General features: G+C 40.9%; 1 protein-coding gene across 2 annotated transcripts in view; it reads right to left on the bottom strand.

Annotated features, from left to right (window-relative positions):
- Positions 1 to 7,736: 7,736 nt before the first annotated feature.
- The window catches only part of DUSP10 (dual specificity phosphatase 10), a 38,747-nt gene continuing 27,390 nt past the window's right edge, over positions 7,737 to 19,093 (bottom strand). For both annotated transcript variants that reach the window (XM_007172054.2, XM_007172053.3), the window contains exons 3-4: positions 12,354 to 12,725; positions 7,737 to 9,007 (exon numbers count right to left, since the gene is read on the bottom strand). In XM_007172054.2, coding sequence (XP_007172116.1) covers positions 8,742 to 9,007; positions 12,354 to 12,725 — 638 coding nt within the window. In that variant the 3' untranslated portion in view covers positions 7,737 to 8,741. The remainder of the gene's footprint in view (positions 9,008 to 12,353; positions 12,726 to 19,093) is intronic.

Below are 19,093 nucleotides of genomic sequence, written 5' to 3'. Positions count from 1 at the left end.
CCTGTTATATTGTGATTTACAATAAGAAATAAATATTTGATCTTTGTTTCCACTTCTGACAGAGAGCTCCTAAAACCCTTAGAATTTCCCATGGATGAGAGTGATAAAGGTGTATTTTGTTACATTACTGAGATAACTTTTGGAAAGCACCTAAGTATGGTGGCTAGATGCCAGGGAAACCAACCATGTAACTAAATGGTTGGAACTTTCAGCCCCACCCAGGACCTCTGGGGAGGGGAAAGAGGCTGGACATTGAGTTCAATCACCAATGGCTGATGATTTCATCAATCATGCCTATGTAATGAAACCTCTATAAAAACCCAACAGGACAGGATTTGGAGAGCTTCTGGGTTGGTGAACATGTGGAGATTTGGGGAGTGTGGTGTGCTCTGAGAAGACGTTGAAGCTCTGTGCCCTTTCCCCATATCTTTCTCTATGAATTTCTTCCATCTGGTTGTTCCTAATAAACTTTTATAATATACTGTTAAACTTGTAAGTAAAATGTTTCTCAGAGTCCTGTTAGCCACTCTAGCAAATTAATCAAATCCAAGGAAGAGTTGTTATTGGAACCCACAATCTATAGCTGGTCAGTCAGAAACACTGGTAATAACATAGACTTTGATTGGTGTCTGGAGTGGAAGGGGGTGGTTAGTCTTGTAGGACTAAGCCCTTAACCTGTGGGATCTGGTGCTATCTCCAGGTAGTGTCAGAATTGAGTTGAATTGTAGGACACCCATCTGGTGTCCAATAATAGCTTGGTATGGTGGGGAAAAAAACCCTCACACCTTGGAATTGGGTGCAGAAACTTAGCTCCAGAACAAGAGAAGTCTCTACAATATTTCAAGGCTGTCATGCAAGCTGCTCTTGCATCTAAATCCAGTACATTCCATGGTGCTAGAAGGGTCTGTATTAGGTAGGGATCCTGTATGAACCCATTCACCTGATAGGTGAATCATGGAGCAGACATTTAGGATTTTGGAACAAAACTATGACAGCTTCTTTAGAAGAGAAGAAGAAGAGCTCTTTTTCTGAGTAACAGTTTGAAACTGGAAGCTTATTCATAGACCATCTTGTTATAATGCAACATGAATTGTTCATGAAGAACTAAGAGTTATTGACCCAATAAGCCTCTAAGTTAGGCATGAATAATATTATTCCATTATCAAGTGGAATTGGAATATGTGAAATCAGATACAAGTAAGTTGAGTAAACAAGTGACCCAAATACCCATGGTCTCTATTCTTGAACTCACACTTATGGCTTCATGAGACGTTCTCTGTGACCAGTGGACTGAAAGAAAAATATTTGACCTTGATTGCAGAGTTTTGTGTGATATCTCAGTATCATCCTAAAATGAATGACCACATCTCTACAGCCCCACTTGGGGGTGGCTAAGGATGATAGTGGTGAAGGAAAAATTGCCCTGTGGGCAGAATTTGCAGCAGTGCACGTGGTTGTTCATTTTGTCTGAGAGATAGAGATATAGATCTACGTTGCTTCATGGTCAGTAGCTAATGGTTTACATGGATAATCAGGGACTTAGAAAAAACATGATTGGAAAATTGGTGACAGAAAAGTCTGGGAAAGAAGTCAATGGATAGAACTCCCTGAATGGGCACAGAATGTACCATGTTAATGTTCAAAAAAGCTCAACCTCAGCATAGAAGGATCTTAATAATGGTCAAGATGACACATTCTGTGAACTTCTGTCAAGTCCCTTTCTCTAGTCACACCTACCATTGACAATGGGCTCATGCACAAAATAGCCATGATGGCAGAGATGGAGGTTATGCTTGAGCTCAGCAACATGAATTTCCACTCACCATGGCTACCTTGGCTACAGAAACTGCTGAGGATCCGACTCCAACCCACCCAAAGCGGAGACTAATACCAAGCCCCTGAAATAGAACCATTCCTAGACTAATCAGCCAGCTGTCTGATAGCAGGTTCATTATATTGGACCTCTTCTATTGTGGAAGGGACAGTGTTTTGTTCTCACTCCACAGAAACCTACTCTTCATGTGGATTTGCCTTCTCTGCTTGCAGTACTTTTGCCAAAATTAGTGTCTGTGGGCTCATAGAATTCTAATGTCTAATTCACTGAGATGTTATTCCACAATGCTTTGCTTCTGACCGAGGAACTTATTTTGCAGCACATAAGTGTGGCAACAGGATCACACTCATGGAATTTACTAGCCTTACTATGTTGTCCATCACTCTGAAGCAGTAAAATAGTTCTTTTAACAATTCAGTTACTGAGTTAGATGAATGGAAAACTTTTCAGGGCTAGGGTAATGTCCTGCAAGATGCAGTAAATTCTCTAATTTGTCAACCAATATATGTTGCTGTTTCTCCCTTATCCAAGATTCACAGGTCCAGAAAGAGCTGTAAATGAAAAAACACCTCTTGCTGTTACTCCAGGTGATCTACTTGCAAAATTTGTTTTACCTACTCTGCAACTTTTGGCTCTACTGGTCTAGAAGTCTTAGTTCCCAAGGGATAGATGTTTCTGCTAGGAGATCCAGCAATGGCTCCATTAAACTAGAAGTTGATACTGTCTGCTGGCTACTTTGGTCCCCTCATGCTAAAGAAACAACAAGCAAAGAAAGAGGTTACTGTATTTCTGGGATGACTTGCGACTACCAAGGGGAAATTGGATTACTACAGGATTATGGGAGTAGGAAGAACTACGTCTAGACAAAGGGCACCTCCTACACTCTCATGTCCTGTAACAAAAGGATCCAATGCAGACAGGACTGCCAAAGGCTCAGATCCTTCAAAAATGAAGATTTAGGTTACCCTAAGAGGCAAGGAACCATGACCAGGTGAGAGGCTTGCTGAGGACAAAGGGTAAATGGAATGGGTAGTAAAAGAAGGAAGTTATAAACATCAGCTGTGACTACATGATCATTTGTAGAAATTAGGACAGTAAGAGTTATAAACATTTCTTACTTTGATATAAATATATTTGTTTATATATTAACCAATTCTTTCTTTCTCCTCTACCTACCATCTAATATTAAATGTGGTAAATGTAGTTATCCGTTGTATTAGTCTCCTTGGGCTGCCATAACAAAGTCCCAAAAACTGGGTGACTTAAAACAATAGAAATTTATTCCCCTACAGTCTGGAGGCTAGGAGTCCAAAATCAAGGTGTCATCAGGGTTAGTTCTTTTGGAAGCTCTGAGAATCTGTCTCATGTCTCTCTCCTACTTTCTGGTGATATCCAGCAATCTTTGGTGTTCCTTGCCCCTTAGATGAACCACTCCAATTTCCACCTCCCTAGTTATATGCCATTGGTTCCTTTGTGTGTGTCCAAATTTCCCTCTTTATAAGAGGGATTGGTCCAATTACACCAGTAATTGTATTAGCCCCCATCTTAATCCAATATGACCTTTTTAAAACTGCATCTACATCTGCAACTATGCTATTTCCAAATAAGATCACATTTACAAGGTCTGGGATTTAAACTTCAAAAACATCTTTTTGGCAAACACAATTCAATCTGTAATATCCTTATATCTCAGTATTTAAATTTCAGAATTTCAAAGGGAGAGTGGACCTCAAGTATAAGAGGAATGAACATCACCCCCAAAATGGATAAAGTAACACATGAGACTATGCATTTTCATTTTGAGAGAGGATTGGTATCTTTTCAACTGTGGAAGAGATAGTTGCGTCTTCTTAGGTAGAAACATCGTTTTCTAAAGTCTTTGTTTGGAAGTTATATGTACAGTTAAAAGAAGTGTAAATGGATGGCAAGTTGGCAAGGGATAGACTGGGGTGGCTTTGTACAATATCAACTTAGCTGAATCAGAAACTGCATTTCCCAGAATTCCTTTTCCTATTTAATACTGGGTTAAGGTTCGCCTTGAAAGAACTCTACATGAGACTTGGAAGGCAGAAGTGAAGCAGTGGCCATTATACTATGAAGAGGGCAACAGGCACTATTGCCACCAGCGCACATTTTCACCGACCTGGAATCTCACCTTGACTTAGGGCCACAGCTGTGATCGCAGCTCCTGAAGCTCTCTCCAGATCTCCTCCTTTGCTTCACAAGTCCTGCACCAGGTACATGGTCAGCAACATGGGAAAGGGCACTGGATCCTTCTCCAAAGTCACCTACATCATGGAAGTTGGTAAAAGGCAAATGTGCGTTCTAGTTTTTCCTCCTAATTCCAGTTCTTCCTTGTTCTCCTGTACTTAATCTTACCGTTTCTCGCTGGTAGCTCTTCTGACGCACAGAGACTTCAGCCCATCATCAGACACAGAGGCAACAGACTCCCACTGACTTCTTCACTAGATCCCACAGTTGTCTAACCCCATGTATCTGCCACCAAACACTGGCAAAGGTTGTCACACAGGAGGAAATCAGGAATAATGGAAAGTACTGGCATTCATAGTCTACTGCCTTCATAAAGTCAGAAAATCTTCTACAGATAGGTTTAATTTTGGACAATTATTTCTAACTACCTTCTTGTTGCCCATCCTTCTGGAGGCCAGAACTTGCTAGTCATTTTTGACCTCTCTTCCACCCACATCCATACATTACGATTCTCTCCAATTAGAGCATAAAACCAAACATCAACCCATATTTCCTGAGATGATTGGATGTTACAGGCTTGAGGAATAAAACATAAATATGTGTTGTAGCTTATTTACAAGAGCCTACTCACAAACAAGGCGATGACCACATCATCTCTATTCAGTTTGGCTTGCCAGACTTCTTATCTTCCAGAAGAACTGGTTAGAGCAATTTACTAGCATTCTATCTTAATCAACTTCTGAAGTGTGATTCAGTTTTCTTAGTTCTATACTCTGATATAGTTTTTGTTTGTTTGTTTTACTATAAAAACTCCCATTTTCTCCTGTTTGCCATATTTTATCACCCTTTTGGAAAGTCGTCTTTCCTCATTTACTATCAACAGGTGATTTTGGGGTTATGTACACTTCTTTCATATCTCCCCTTGTACATGTCCTCCATTTGTTAGCGTCCCTGCCTCACATCCTGCCTTACCTGTCCTTTTCCAAAAGTTGCGGACACAAGCTCTTCCATGAAATGTGGACTCTACACCTTGGTTAATATCCATTGATCGGAAATGTATTAACTGTGGAAAAACATGTTTATAGAGGAGCTAAAGCTGCTATTCTGTTTAATGTGAAGTAACAATGCCTGTTGTATCTTTTTTTTTTTTATTAGATGTGTTATAGATTCATTCTATTAAATTGTTAAGTTCATCCAGCATGCAACAACACTTGTTGGACTCTGAGAATGATACACGCATCAGTCAGTCAGAGACTGCTTCTCAAGAAAATAACAACGGATTTCCCAGCTCAGCCCCAAGGCTCCCAGGTACCAAGTGAGGCCCAGATGCTGTAATGGAGCAGGAGCAGGACCCTGTGGGGCCTTCCCAGGGCAGACCACTCCCTCATGTCCTCAGCTCTAACCCTTCTTTGAAGTACCTAGATAATAGTATCTAAAGCACATTTCCTGAGTTGTTTTACAGATGCTAAAACACCCAGGGCTTCCCTGGTGGTGCAGTGGTCGAGAATCCACGTGTCAATGCAGGGGACATGGGTTCTAGCCCTCGTCCGAGAAGATCCCACATGCCGCAGAGCAACTAAGCCAGTGTGCCACAACTACTGAGCCTGCGCTCTAGAGCCCGTGAGCCACAATTACTGAGCCCGCGTGCTGCAACTACTGAAGCCCTCGCGCCTAGAGCCTATGCTCCGCAGCAAGAGAAGCCACCGCAATGAGAAGCCCGCACACTGCGACAAAGTGTAGCCCCCACTCTCCAAAACTAGAGAAAGCTTGCGCACAGCAATGAAGACCCAACACAGCCAAAAATAAATAAATAAAATAAATAAATTTATAAAAAAATAAATAAATAAAATAAAATAAAATAAAACCCCATCAAGTGGAAGAAATTAACTACTTGATGATCATGAGCACATAGCTCCCAGACCTACTGGCACCTAAGCACTGATAATGTTAAGCCCTGTGACACTGCCCTGTTACCTCACCATCAACCAATCAGAGAATCGTGCACAAGCTGATCACATACCCTGGAACAAACCTCCCTCACCTTACCTTTAAAAATGCTTTGCTGAAACCCATCAGGGAGTTGGGGTGTTTTGAGCAACAGCTGCCCTGGACTCCTTGCTTGGCACCCTGCAATAAATGCTGCACTTTCCTTCACCGCAACCCGGTGTCAATAGATTGACTTTACTGCTTGAGGGTGAGCAGCGCAAGTTTGGTTCAGTAACAAAACCTGGGGAGTCTGGTTTCTAGAGCAATGGCTTGGTTAATCCATGTAGTTTTCATGAAGTGGTTAACATTCCTCATGAAGAAATAGAGGCTAAATGACTCAAAACAGATTAGCAAAAAAGACCTGAGTCTCTCTCAGAATTCTTGGTATGCTGGTTGGCAGGGTTTCTATCTGCCCCAGGACAGTCTTGTTCTCAAAATCATAAAGTTCAAAAAACATAAATGATTTCCATGTAGCTAAAGAAGGGAAACTATGTTCACTGTTCATCTTGTTTGTTTGTTAAAAAAAAATGATAAAAAAGAAAGAAAAGAAAGGGAATACAACTTACACTATTAGAACTTTAACATTTGGATTTAGAATAAAGAAAAAGAAATATCTAGTAAATCATTATGTATTTTAAATCACTAATTATATATCAACCCCTCTCCTTAAATATGTTCTAGCACCAAGAAAATTGTTAGTTTGCAGAGTAGAAAGCACCATAAGAGAAATTTACTTTTCATCCTAACACTTTGTAGTAAACCAAAATCATTCAAGACAGCTCTCAGTTAATTCCTGTTAACGTCAGTCTCTACTTTTCTAATAAAAGAAAAAGTTAAATCCCTTCTAATAGAAAAGCTATTTTTAAAATGTCAAAAATATTTCATTATAACACTTGTCAGCAAATATTCACAAGAATAGTATGTCCAAATGTAGTCATATAGAATTGAAAATGCCAGAATTCTCCTACTTTCTCACCCCAGGCAAATCTTAATTTGCTGTGAATCTTCCCTATGGCCAAATCCCTGGAGGAGTCTATTTTAATAAAGCATAGAAAACATTTGAATCATGTTCTTCCCCTACCCCACTCTTACTCTGCTGTGGACTGGGAACCCATGGAACGCTAGCTGTGTATTAGCCAAGTGTGATGGGGAAGCTGAACTTAGGAATCTGAGTTCAGTTTGCTAGCAAAAAAGTAGGAAGTAGCAACGTGTTGCAGTGTACACTATGTGGTTAATGTTACCAAAGATGTCGAGTGAGCAAATGACAGTGGGGGAGGGAGGCGTCAAGACCCCTACCTGTCAGATTGCCATACATATTTATCAGAGAGCCACTGGGGAGATCACAGAATCCTAACCAATCTATCTGGCAGTGACCTGATCACCAAGGCTCAAAGGCTGATATAGAACCTTCTCACGCCTTGAAGGAGGTTACCTGAGGCTTCCGCTTTGTAAGAGGAATTACATTGGCAGAAGTGGATGGCAGGGCTGTGGCAATAGAGGACATCATGACTAGGCAGACTGGAGCTTTTTTTACTCCCTTGTTAATTCTCTCTGCTTCGCACTAAGAGACTATTTTCTCTCCCTCATCTCTCTTTCCCTTTATAAAAATGTGTGTTTATTTCCAATTATGTTACACATACAAGTTACTGGAGCTATGAGATGCTTGAACCTGAACTGAGGAAAAGGGGAGGAAAAAAGACACATCTCCAAATGAGTTTCATTTATATAATGAAAATAAATTTTTACACAATCAACAGAAACACACCAAGTTTTTTTTGAGAAAAATATTTTTAAATAAATTTTTGTCTTTTTTTTTTTTTTACATTCTGATATACATATGTAACAAGGTTTATGACACTGTAACCAGAATCAAATCAAAAAAAAAAAGTTACACAAAGGAAAAAGGTGGGAAAGAAAGTAATTGGTTTTGTTGAATTCCTTTCTAGCTCCAAGCTGGCAACTTTGCACTATTTGTCTATCATTCAGCTGCCAGCTCTAACTCACTTGCACACTCAAAACACCATATTATTGCACAAGAAGCCAGTGAAGGCATATGGTATAATGGTCAGTTCCTTGCTATTTCAAAAAATCTCTTAAACCCAGAGAGGGGGAAAAAAGTAATCCAGAGTACGAAACACACAAAATCAACAGTATCCTTTGTCTCTTTAAAGAATGGGAAGGGTTCTTAGACCACTTAAGCTGCCCTGATCTTCTCTTTGCACCAGTGAGCACAGCAGGGCTTGGTTTGGTTGGGTTTTTTGTTTTCCTAAGGACAGCCCAGGCAGATCCTAGGTCTTCATGATTCAATGTCTTTTCTACGTACTTTGGGTTCTTTTTAATTGGTTTAAAGTGTAGTATCTTCGGTCTATGAACCTGCACAGACTAGTTAATCGTAAACTCTACAAATAGCTTAAAAGGAAAAGGGGAAGAAACAAAGTTTGTTATATTTTTATTGTTGACTTTTAAAAAAATTATGTCTTTAGCCTCCCTGCTTTGTCAGTTGGCGGGAAGTAAATCTCAACGGCATCAAAAGTTAAATTCTTCTCACACTTGTTAAAAATAAAAAGTTTTAAACAAGTTTGTTTCCATTCACAAACTTTACCCCATCTAAAAAAAAAAAAAAAGAAAGAAAAAAAGAAAAGAAAGAATCCATCCTCCTTCCTCTTCATCTCCTAATGGAGAACAGTCATCCTTTCCAGCCAGACTATTGTCACACAACCGTCTCCACACCCATCAGCTTTGGTGTAAGGATTCGTGGTGTCACACCGTTGTTTAGGTCTTCCTCAAACTCCAGCAACTGCCCCATGAAGTTAAGGTTTGGGGAAATAATTGGTCGTTTGCCTTTGACAAATTTATAAGCATCAGTCATGGTCATCCGCGTGTGCTTCATCAGGTAAGCGATGACGATGGTGGCAGAGCGGGACACCCCAGCCTGGCAGTGGATGAGCAGCCCCTTCCCGCACTGGTGAGCTTCCTCTGGAACAAGGGAGAAAGGCAAGAGGTGCAGGGAAGGAGAAAGAGAGATGGAGGGAGAGAGGTTAACGTTTGTCTAGACTTGACAATGCCATATTCTGTAGAGAGAGAAGACATTAAAATGGCTTTGAAACTAAGTATAGTTTACTAGTTAATCGTGTATGTTTGTGTCACAACCTCCAGAACTGGCTAAAAGCAATATTAGTATGAATAAGAAGCTACATTTCTACGTTTAAAGAGGAGACTAGGTAAAGGAGTCATTCACAGTAATAGTTGACTTCACAGGTGACGGTGGCCACCCGAGGATGGAGCTACAACACAATTAGCCTAAATGTTAAACAAGCTACTGGTTAAGTAGACCTCTCTGATTCAGGATGTTAATTTCCATCGCCATGTTGTGTCACTTGTCAAAACTAGTGTTCTTAACAGTGTCTCTCCCACCTGTGATAGAGAAAAAGCATTTCTTTTTTTTTATACTATAGAACTGCTGTGTGCAGAAACTGGTACTAAATGGATAAGAGTTTCAGTCTTAGGAAACTCTGAAGGGGGTTAAAGGAACAAAACTCAACTAGAAAGTTACTATGTTCAGCTTCTCACTAGCAAACCCTATTGTTGCAAAGTTAAAGACCTGCAGTTCTCAGGCATAGGGTGTCACCTACATCTGAACTGTCCAACCCCCTCTGCATCTACACATGCCTTTCCAACATGGCAATGATGCAGAAGATGAAGGAATTAACAGCAATGGCTCAGAATGCAGAGCAATTGAAAAAGGCAATACTTTAAAGGTTTTCAGGTATATTAAAAGCCCAGGAGAATAGCTCTCGGGCACTGCCTGAATGGATTCTTAATGACACTTCTAAACTAAAAGACATCCCAAAGAAAGCATCCCTGGAAAATATATCAGTTAGATGAAGGGTAGGAAAGGAGAGCGTAAGGAGAGTCCCATTCTAACAAAAACTACTTCTATTGGCTACCCACTAGTAGATTAAGAAAAGAAACACTGTGCAAATTTTCATCTTAAAAACCCAGCAATTTAGCTTGCTTCTTATAGATAACAGTATTTTAGGAAAGTATCTTCTGTTTTCAATCTCTTCTCTTCAGCGCACACTATTTAAGGACCTCCACCCCAAGACGGGGAAGCATGGGGGTAAGAAGATGAGCCACAAAGGGCTAGGTCTGACCATGGTTCCACCTTGTGGTGGACCTTGTGTGAATCATGTAACTCCCCAGAGCCTCAATCCTCCTATCTGAATAATGGGAATAACTGTAACTAACCAGGCTCAGGAGATATGGGAATAATATCACCCGACTCAGGAATAACTAAACTGGCATAGTTAAACCCTAAACCTAGACTCTGCTTAGTTTATATTAGACTCTCTGTGAATGCTATTATGTTTCTAAAACCAGCTGTATTTTCCTTAAAGCTAGACTATCAGATTTCAGTTTATCCAATGATATATAACAATGAGAATAAAATATTGTGCCTGTGCAGGGTGTGATGCGGAATTGTTTTTGAGGTTAAATGCTATTTATTACTTGTTTTGTATTCTTTCTAAAACACCAGGTGAGCCTGAATAATCTACAAGGAATGTGGGTGCTTTGACTAAAATCCTCTTAGAACCTAAGCATATCTTATGCTACCCATTAAATGGAAAACAATTTCTTAACTTCCCTCAACTGGAATTAACTCAGATAAAATTGCACTCATAACATCATATATCAACCAGGAAGTTCCTCATCTACTTGGTGACAAACTTTTCTTCCTTGGGGCTCAAGGTTTGATTCACATATCACTAATAAAAAATTTAAGGTATCTCTGCATCCACAAGCATTGCCCACTGAGAACCAATAGAGCCTTGTAAACACTGCCCCAGTGTGTTCCCAAAGGGCTCCTGGCCTCACAGTCAAGAGCATTAGGCTCTGGTCCCTTTAGTGACCACTCAGAATTTCCTTCCAGACTGAACATGCTATGGTCCTGCAATAAATAAAGACACGATTAGCAAGGAAATGCCTGGGCTAAGTGACCAGAGCTGCCAGTTCTAGAGCAAATCCACCCACCCTAATGGTTGTTAAATCCAAGGGTTTTTGTTTGTTTGTTTTTTCTTTTTCTTTTTTTTCTGACAAAGGAGCACTGAACATGAGTGCATTCTTCCTGGGACAGAGGCCAGTAACAATCTGTTACAATGTTTAGGAAAAGTACTGGGTTACCCTTTTGTGGTAAGAAAGATTGGAATTGCTTGAAAAAAAAAAAATTGTTGAGTACCTGCTGGGTTCCAGGTATTCCCCAAGTGATACTTTGAGCCTTGCAATAGTTTGAGGCTTAGAAGTAGCGAAAGTTAAAGTTTAGGATTAGGGTTAGGCTGGCCGTTGCTTCCTTCTAGATATTAAAGCCTGCTGTTGCTAGAATTTTCTCTCCTTGGGAACTACATGGGCTATACAATTTGATCTTTCCTACTTCAATGAGTCTGGGGTAAACTAAGGGAATCTAGTACCATCTCATGAGCACTCAACTTCAAGGCTCTTTGCTACCCAATGTTTAAAAACGGAGACAAAGCAAACAGAAGGGAAAAACTACTTCCCCCTCCACCACGCTCTCTCTCCTCTGTGCTGAGTAATGTGTAAAGATGTTCACTACAGCATTATGTTTCTGAAAAAGATCCTTCAGAAACAATCCTTCAGCAAACACCACCTTTGCTTCAAGCAGTGGCAAATTAATTTAACTCAAGGTAAGGGAGATATGGGTGAGTTTGGAGTGGTGTCATATTAACAATACAGCTGGCCCCGGGTACCCGCAGGGGATTAGTTCCTGGATAAAATGCACAGATATTCAAGTCCCTTATATAAAATGGCATAGGACAGTCAGCCCTCCGTATCCGCGAGTTCGATCCGCGGTTGGTTGAATCCGCAGATGTGGAACCCGCGGATACGGAGGGCCGGCTATATTTTACTCCCTGCAAAGTGCCTAGGGACGCCAGTAGACTACATATATACCCACGGTGCCTGCTCTGGCCGCCAATTTCTTACTATCTACCAGTTCTTTTGAGATGGTGTTATAGAACATCTCAGTGCTAACCCCTGCCACTTTTTCATTGAGAACTTGAGGGATGTGGAGGTCTAGTTGAACGGATCCCAACCCAGTTGAATTACCGTTCTTTTATAACCATGGTTCCAATACACTTGATGGGTTATGACTTAGGAGAATACTTTGGCTGCACCAGGTGGCAGAGCCCGAAAACACCACGGTGGAGCTTTTTTGCCACACAGGCGTAAATCTTGGACTTGATATCAAAGCCCGAGCCAGAGAGGAAAGGAAGGCGGAAGATGAGACTTCCCCGTAGGAGATAGTTACCAATGAACTCAAAAGCCTCTTCAAAGTACTGCCTCAGGTTCTGCTTGTTGCTGTCGGTCGCCGGCAGCCGCTTGTAGTTGAACAGGCCTTTCTCGTAGTGGTAGAGCGGCAGGTGAGTGGTGACGTTGATGACGTAGCCGATGTTCAGCCGCTGCATCGCATCCAGGTCCTGAGCGTCCTGCTCGTTGCCGAGGAACAGGAAGGGCAAGATGGGCGTCAGCTCTGCATTCTCGATGTCGGGGGTGCTGGGGATGGACTGAGGTAGCATGCTCGAGGCCACAGACGCGCCGCCCCCCACTTCCCGGCACTCTTGGAGCTGGAGGGAGTTGTCACAGAGGTTTTCATGGTTCTGCTTAAAACTGCTAAGTCCACCTGGAACAAAAACACAGAAAGTGAGAATGACTGCCCCTAGAACTTTAGAGCTGGCGGAAGATATCACTTTCCCCTTAGGAATGAGTGTGTTTAGTTGCTTATTACATTTTTTAAAATAAAATCAAAATACAAATGAAAGTCCATTTGGAGACGGAGGACACACTTTGGAGGATATCACTGCATGCAGTACTTTGGAAATGTGCTTTTTATACAAACTGGGGCATGTTCCCCTGGAAAGCGTTCCACGAAGCATCAGGCAATTTCATTAGCAGCAAATTTGTTCTGCCCCAAAGAGCCATACGCTCAGTGGCCTATATAGAACCTTGCACTTTGGGAGCCCAGGAAGGCACAGATGACTTCCTTGGGTGTAGAATTTCTGCCTGTACCTGGGCAGTGTAGGTGTGTGTCTTGCACTCTTTGTAAGCTCACCTTACGCAGAAGGCCAAGTTTGCTCCCAATACAGCAGAGCAGTTACAAGCAGGGACACTGGAAGAACTGGGTTATCTTGGCTATAATCCCAGTTCCACCACTTGCTGCATCTGTGACCTGGATAAATTAATTTCTCTCTCTGGGCCTCAATTTCCCCGTCTGTAAAATGAGGGTAATGGCATATACCTCTTAGTGTGATTGGGAGTCTGGAATGAATGGATACATATATAAAGTATGCAAACCTCCCCCTCATCAAATGCAGTGTCACTTATGAGAATGTATCTTAAGGAAATCATCGGACCAAAGATAGCCAGCTATATGCATAAAGATGTTCACTACAGCAGTTTTCTAGAAAGGTCAAAAACATTTTTTTAAAAGGGAAAAGTTGACATGTGCACCCAATGGAATATTACGTAGCCATTAAAAGTCATGAAAGGGATATGAAAACAGTGTTTCTGTTTAATATTAAATGAAAAAAGCCAGTTTAAAAACATTCACCTTACATGTGATCAAAAGTTGAAAAACCATGCAAAAAAGAACACTTAGGTCAGGAAATTTATAGATCATAGTTTATTGTTTAAACTTTTCCTTTAATATTTGTCAGATACGTTTGTGGATAAGCCCAAAGGATTATCACAGAGGTCAAATTCTACAATATACATGTAAGGGCTATGAAATCAGAGTTGACATTATTAACTACCAAATGAGCTCTAATTCTTACCAACTAGATACACTGTGGCCTTCCCTTTGAACAGAGGGGGAAGTTAGAGATCTCCTAGAAGCTGAAAGCCACCAGAACCCAACATTTACCCACCGCACCCTCCCCCAGATAGATGCCTTACTTCTGTCTTGATAGTTTCAAGAGATAAGGGAGGAAACATAAGGGGTGAACAGGATATGGTCGTGTTGAAATAAATACAGGAAGTCTATCTGTCTACCAGTTTCTGAACCTATGTCCTTCTCCGTTTCAGCTTTCATCTTTGGCAACCACAGCAGGAAGCTCCAGGCTGTAACCCACACCAAGTCTCAGGGCTGTTCACAGCCAATGCACACTAGTCGTATAAACTGGGGAAGTCATATTTTCATTAGGATCCGTCATGACTCAAAGATCATTCGAAGGGGGTAATATTACGACCACCTGTGAGTATCAAAACCTATCTTCGCTTTTGGAAAAGAAAAACAACAGCTATAAATTCATTTTAATTGATTTCTAGAATTAACGTCTGCCCTTACATCTTATTACTCTGCTATGAAACAATGATTAAAATAAAAAGTTTGTCTGGACTCAAAGAGATCATTTTTCAAGTAGATAGAAGAAATGGAAACCACCAGAAAAAACTTCATTAGTGAATGAATACCTAAACAAAAATTTGAAATCGCCCGCTGTCACCATCACAAGCACCACGAAAGAGACTAAAGAGTTATTTTAAAATCTGCTCAGCTTTGGCTCCATAAAGTCCAAGTAAACAGTTCCACACTGGTTCTGTAATGGGAACCTAATTCACTTTTTGTTTTTTTAAGAAAAAGACAGTTGTTACACTTTTCCGTATAAGATGAGAGGACAGAACAACAAAACAGACTCAAAAGAAGTCTTTAACAGGGTGGATTGGAGGCGGGGGGAACTTCTCTCTGTTCTTATTTAGTGTACTCAAGCTGTAATTTGTCTTAAAAGCAGCTAGTTAAAAAAAAAAAATGCATGCCAGAAAACCACACACACAGAAAAAAGCAGCATACAGCTTTTTAAAATTCTGTCTCTACACCTCCTTTCCCAATGACATCAGCTGGAGGCTAAGCACCTGCCCAGTTGCCATAGCAGTTACACAAAGACATACAATGACATCAGTTGGCATGATATCAGCTCTTTGAGTGCAAACAATACAAGAAGAACTACTTTGTTTAAGGCCTTTGGTGCAACTGTGTTCTGGGGAGCCAATGATGTAATGCTAACAGGTGGCATGGGCCTTCCATTTGCCTAATGGGGGGAAAAAAACCCATGGGGGAGGGGAGGGGAGGGGAAGGAACTGGAGACAGACAGACACAAAATACTCCGAGAATCCCAGGGGGTGCCCACGTGCAAAATTATGTGTCTATTGTATGTTTAAGCCATGTGGGAACTCTTGTTCATCGAATCTTTGGAGGCGGAGTGGATAGAAAAGGAAATATTCTAATTCACACGTATTAACTAGACGAGGAAACCCTCATTGAGCGATATGAACAAACAGTCTGTTCAGTTGCCAGTCTGCTGATGCCAGTGTCGGCATCAGTTCTCATTAAGGGTTGTGCACAGCTAGATACTGCAGTTAAAGAACTCTCTCTGGGGATGGCGCTGTTCTCATTAAGGGTTGTGCACAGCTAGATACTGCAGTTAAAGAACTCTCTCTGGGGATGGCGCTTACAGCAAAATGAACCGGTAGACTCTCACAGCGGTGGTTTTGAGAGAGATGTCTGTAGGGAGGATTGTTTTCTTCCCTTAGAGGTTTGGAATTGGTAGCCAGGGAGGGGTGAAGGGAAGATGAGGGCTAATACGGTTCTCCCTTCCAACTACTTTCCCTCCACCCTACCCCATCACGTATCATAGAAGCAGAACGGACTGATCACTTAGTGAGGAGTTTTGATTATTTCATATTTGTTATTACTACGTAGGAACATTACAAGCTAATAACTAACAATTGAAGTCGAAGCAGTGTAGCATGGTGGTTAAGAGAGGGGTTAGAGGCAGGCAGACCCAGGTTGCAACTGTGATTCTGTCTCATGAGAGTTTGTAAGACCTGGTATAAATCCCTTTTCCTCATTAAGCCTCAGTTTACTGATCTGTAAAGTGGACTTACTATCACCTACCCACAGAGTTGGGGTACAGGAAGCCTATGTAAACATATAATCAGGTATTTGATAAATAACATCTTATTACCCCAATGTCATCACTGTTATTGCCCTCACCTCCAGCTGATCTGCTGACTCTGAAGTTCGTGAGAACCCTGAAGGCAGTGCAAGTGATTCTGAGGCCAGGCTGCTCAGGCCTGAATCCCAACACTGCCAAATACTGGCTCTGAGACCCTGCACAAGGTCCTTACCTCTTGGCTTCTCCGTTTCCCCACATATAAAACAGGAACACCTACCTCACACTACAGTCTTGAGGATTAAACTGATTTATAAAAATAAAGTACTTTGAAATGATATCTAGCACATATTAAGCACTTTTTTTCATTATTGTGGAAAACTACCATTTTAAAGATCTAAAAAGAATTCTAAGACAAATACCATATGATATCACCTATATGTGGAATCTAAACTATGACACAAATGAACCTATCTAGAAAACAGAAATGGACATAGAGAACAGACTTGTGGTTGCCAAGGGGGAGGGGGTTGGGGGAGGGATGGAGTGGGAGGTTGGCATTAGCAGATGTAAGCGATTATATACAGAATGGATAAACAACAAGGTCCTACTGTATCACACTGGGAACTATATTCAGTATCCTGTGATAAACCATAATGGAAAAGAATATAAAAAAGAATGTATGTATATATATGTATAACTGAATCACTTTGCTGTACATCAGTAATTAACACAACATATCTCAAAAAAAAAAAAACAATTCAAAAGAAGGCAGAAAAGGGGGGAAAAATAAGGTACAAATTGAAGGAATAAAAGAGCTTCGAGATATGAGGTTATCATCCAGAAAAAATAAATTCTGCTTAATAATATAAAGACTCTCAATGATAATAGGCTAACGTTTCCAGAGTTTTTATTTGTAAAAGCTTATTGAAAAAGAACTAGGAACCAAGGTATCTGAAGCAGTTTTAAAGTTTAAATAATACACTTTTATCATAAAGAAAGCAACAGCTCCCTATCCTTCTTAAACAAATACATCTGATTTCAGTTTTTCTTTCTCCTAGCTTTCCCAAGAAAGTATGTCTTTGGATTCCTGGGTTTGCCAGAGGAGAATTGAGTGTTTTCAATAAAATCACTCTTCTCTCCTCCCTCCCCTCCTCTCCCCCGTGTCCCCAAGTCCCCACCAAGCTGACTGATCTCTGTAGACACACAACTGCCCCAGTTATCAGTGCAAATATTTCCCAGGCATGAGCAACAGGGCTGGAGGCAAACATTTCAGACCTGATCTCAAAACCAGGTTCTCTGCCAAAATGAGTATCATCAGCATGTGGATGCTGAATGGCAACAGCAAAGAACACCCAGCACCCCTACAAAATAAGTAGAAATGCATCTGGTGAGTCTCCTCCAACGGGAGGTCAGGGAGGTGACAGTCCCACTGGAGCAACGGAGTCTAGCTGTAGTGGGAAACCTCTCTTTGTAGATGTATTTCACCTCCTGTAGCTGTGTTGGCTATTGCAGCCCTAGAAACACAAGAGCCCTCTGTAATGTGATTCAGAAGCAGTGCTCTGGGTGGCAAATGAAAGAAACCCCATCCAAACGCAGAATCCATAAGCAAGAGATTTCCATCATCCAAAGATGGCCAGCACTTTGGCACACCAGCTTTTTGGCTTCATGCTAAGTTGAAAAGTGAGCATTTTTTCAGAAATCTAAGGAAAACTCTCACTGAAGGTCAGCAAATGACATTAACACCCAAAGAAAAGTGGAAGGGAACTCAAGTTGGACTTTTCTAGAAGCTTGCTGCGAGCATATCCATTGTCCCTTTTTGTTGTTTAGAGTTTCTTATTGGGTGATTAGTTTTTTAAAGTAAAATGGTACTTGATGATAGTGGTTAAGAATGTAGATTCTGGAACCAGACTGCTTGAGTTGAGAATCTTGGCTTCCATCACTAACTAGCTGTGTTACCTTGGTAAGTTAGTTAACATCTCTGCACCTCAATCTCCACACCTATAACGTGGAGTTAACAGTAGTATTAATCTCACAGGGCCCTTAGTATGGATAAAATGCTGCATGAGTTAGATATTATCACTATAAATGGGAAAGATATTGGTATAAAAGGGGTCCTGATGGATACTATTTCGTGGGCCCTCCATGGAAACTGAAGTCCATCTAAGCAGACTCCCAAGATTCTATTCTCACAAGGATCCCTGTGGAAGAAACAAAGCCTGAATAAATTGGAGCTGACGTCAGGCTTCCAGAGTTGAAACTCCCAAAGATGGGGGCGGTCAGAGTTGTTTCATACTTTTCAGGGAAGAAAAGCATCCACCTTAACAGGAGAAATATTAGAGATACAAACTAGAACCACGAAGATTACTTCTAACTCTTGTTTTCTATGAAATTGTCTTCATAGGTCACTGACACGACTAGGGATTTTATAGTAGGAAGGATTTCAAGTTTAATACCAGATGGTATCACCTAAACTGTCCTATGATCATGTCCCCAGGGAACATGTATTCTTTCCTAAGGGGAATGAAGGGAGGCTGTATCAAAGAGGGAGAATGAGTCAAAAGTGCTGTGTCACCAGGTGTAAGGTAAGAAAAAAAGGGATAAAGAAACAACTTTGTTACCAGGGGAAGAGAGAGACTTAGGAGGCTGAGTCCAACCTCAGCCTGTGTTGCTGGTGGGGACCGTGAGTCAGAGAGGAGTATCTCTATGATCCCTAAAATCACATCATTTCATTGCTTACATGTGAAAAGTCCAATGTGTGAAAAAACATAGACAACGAGTTACCATAAAGCTTAAAACTCTTTAAAAAAAAATTAGGATCTTGAATTCCATTGAGCACATTTTGATTATCTGGGCAAATATTGTTAAGTGTTCCAGGAAGATATATCTGCTCATATGTTAGTCCCTTGCTTCATGGATTTTTTTTTTACTGTCTGTTCTCTCTTAGGAGATACAAGTTCTCTACAGATACACTTTAAAAGCCAACTACAGAAGGCAGTTTATTATATATAAGGCAGCAGGGAAAGAGTGCAGGAATAACCTTATTTAAATCCCTTTGTACACAGGACTTCGCTATATGCCACAGGAAGATAGGTGATTTGTT

The sequence above is a fragment of the Balaenoptera acutorostrata genome, chromosome 1, assembly GCF_949987535.1.
Source record: "Balaenoptera acutorostrata chromosome 1, mBalAcu1.1, whole genome shotgun sequence".
NCBI lineage: Eukaryota > Metazoa > Chordata > Mammalia > Artiodactyla > Balaenopteridae > Balaenoptera > Balaenoptera acutorostrata.
This window is presented reverse-complemented; position numbering and strand designations above follow the sequence as displayed.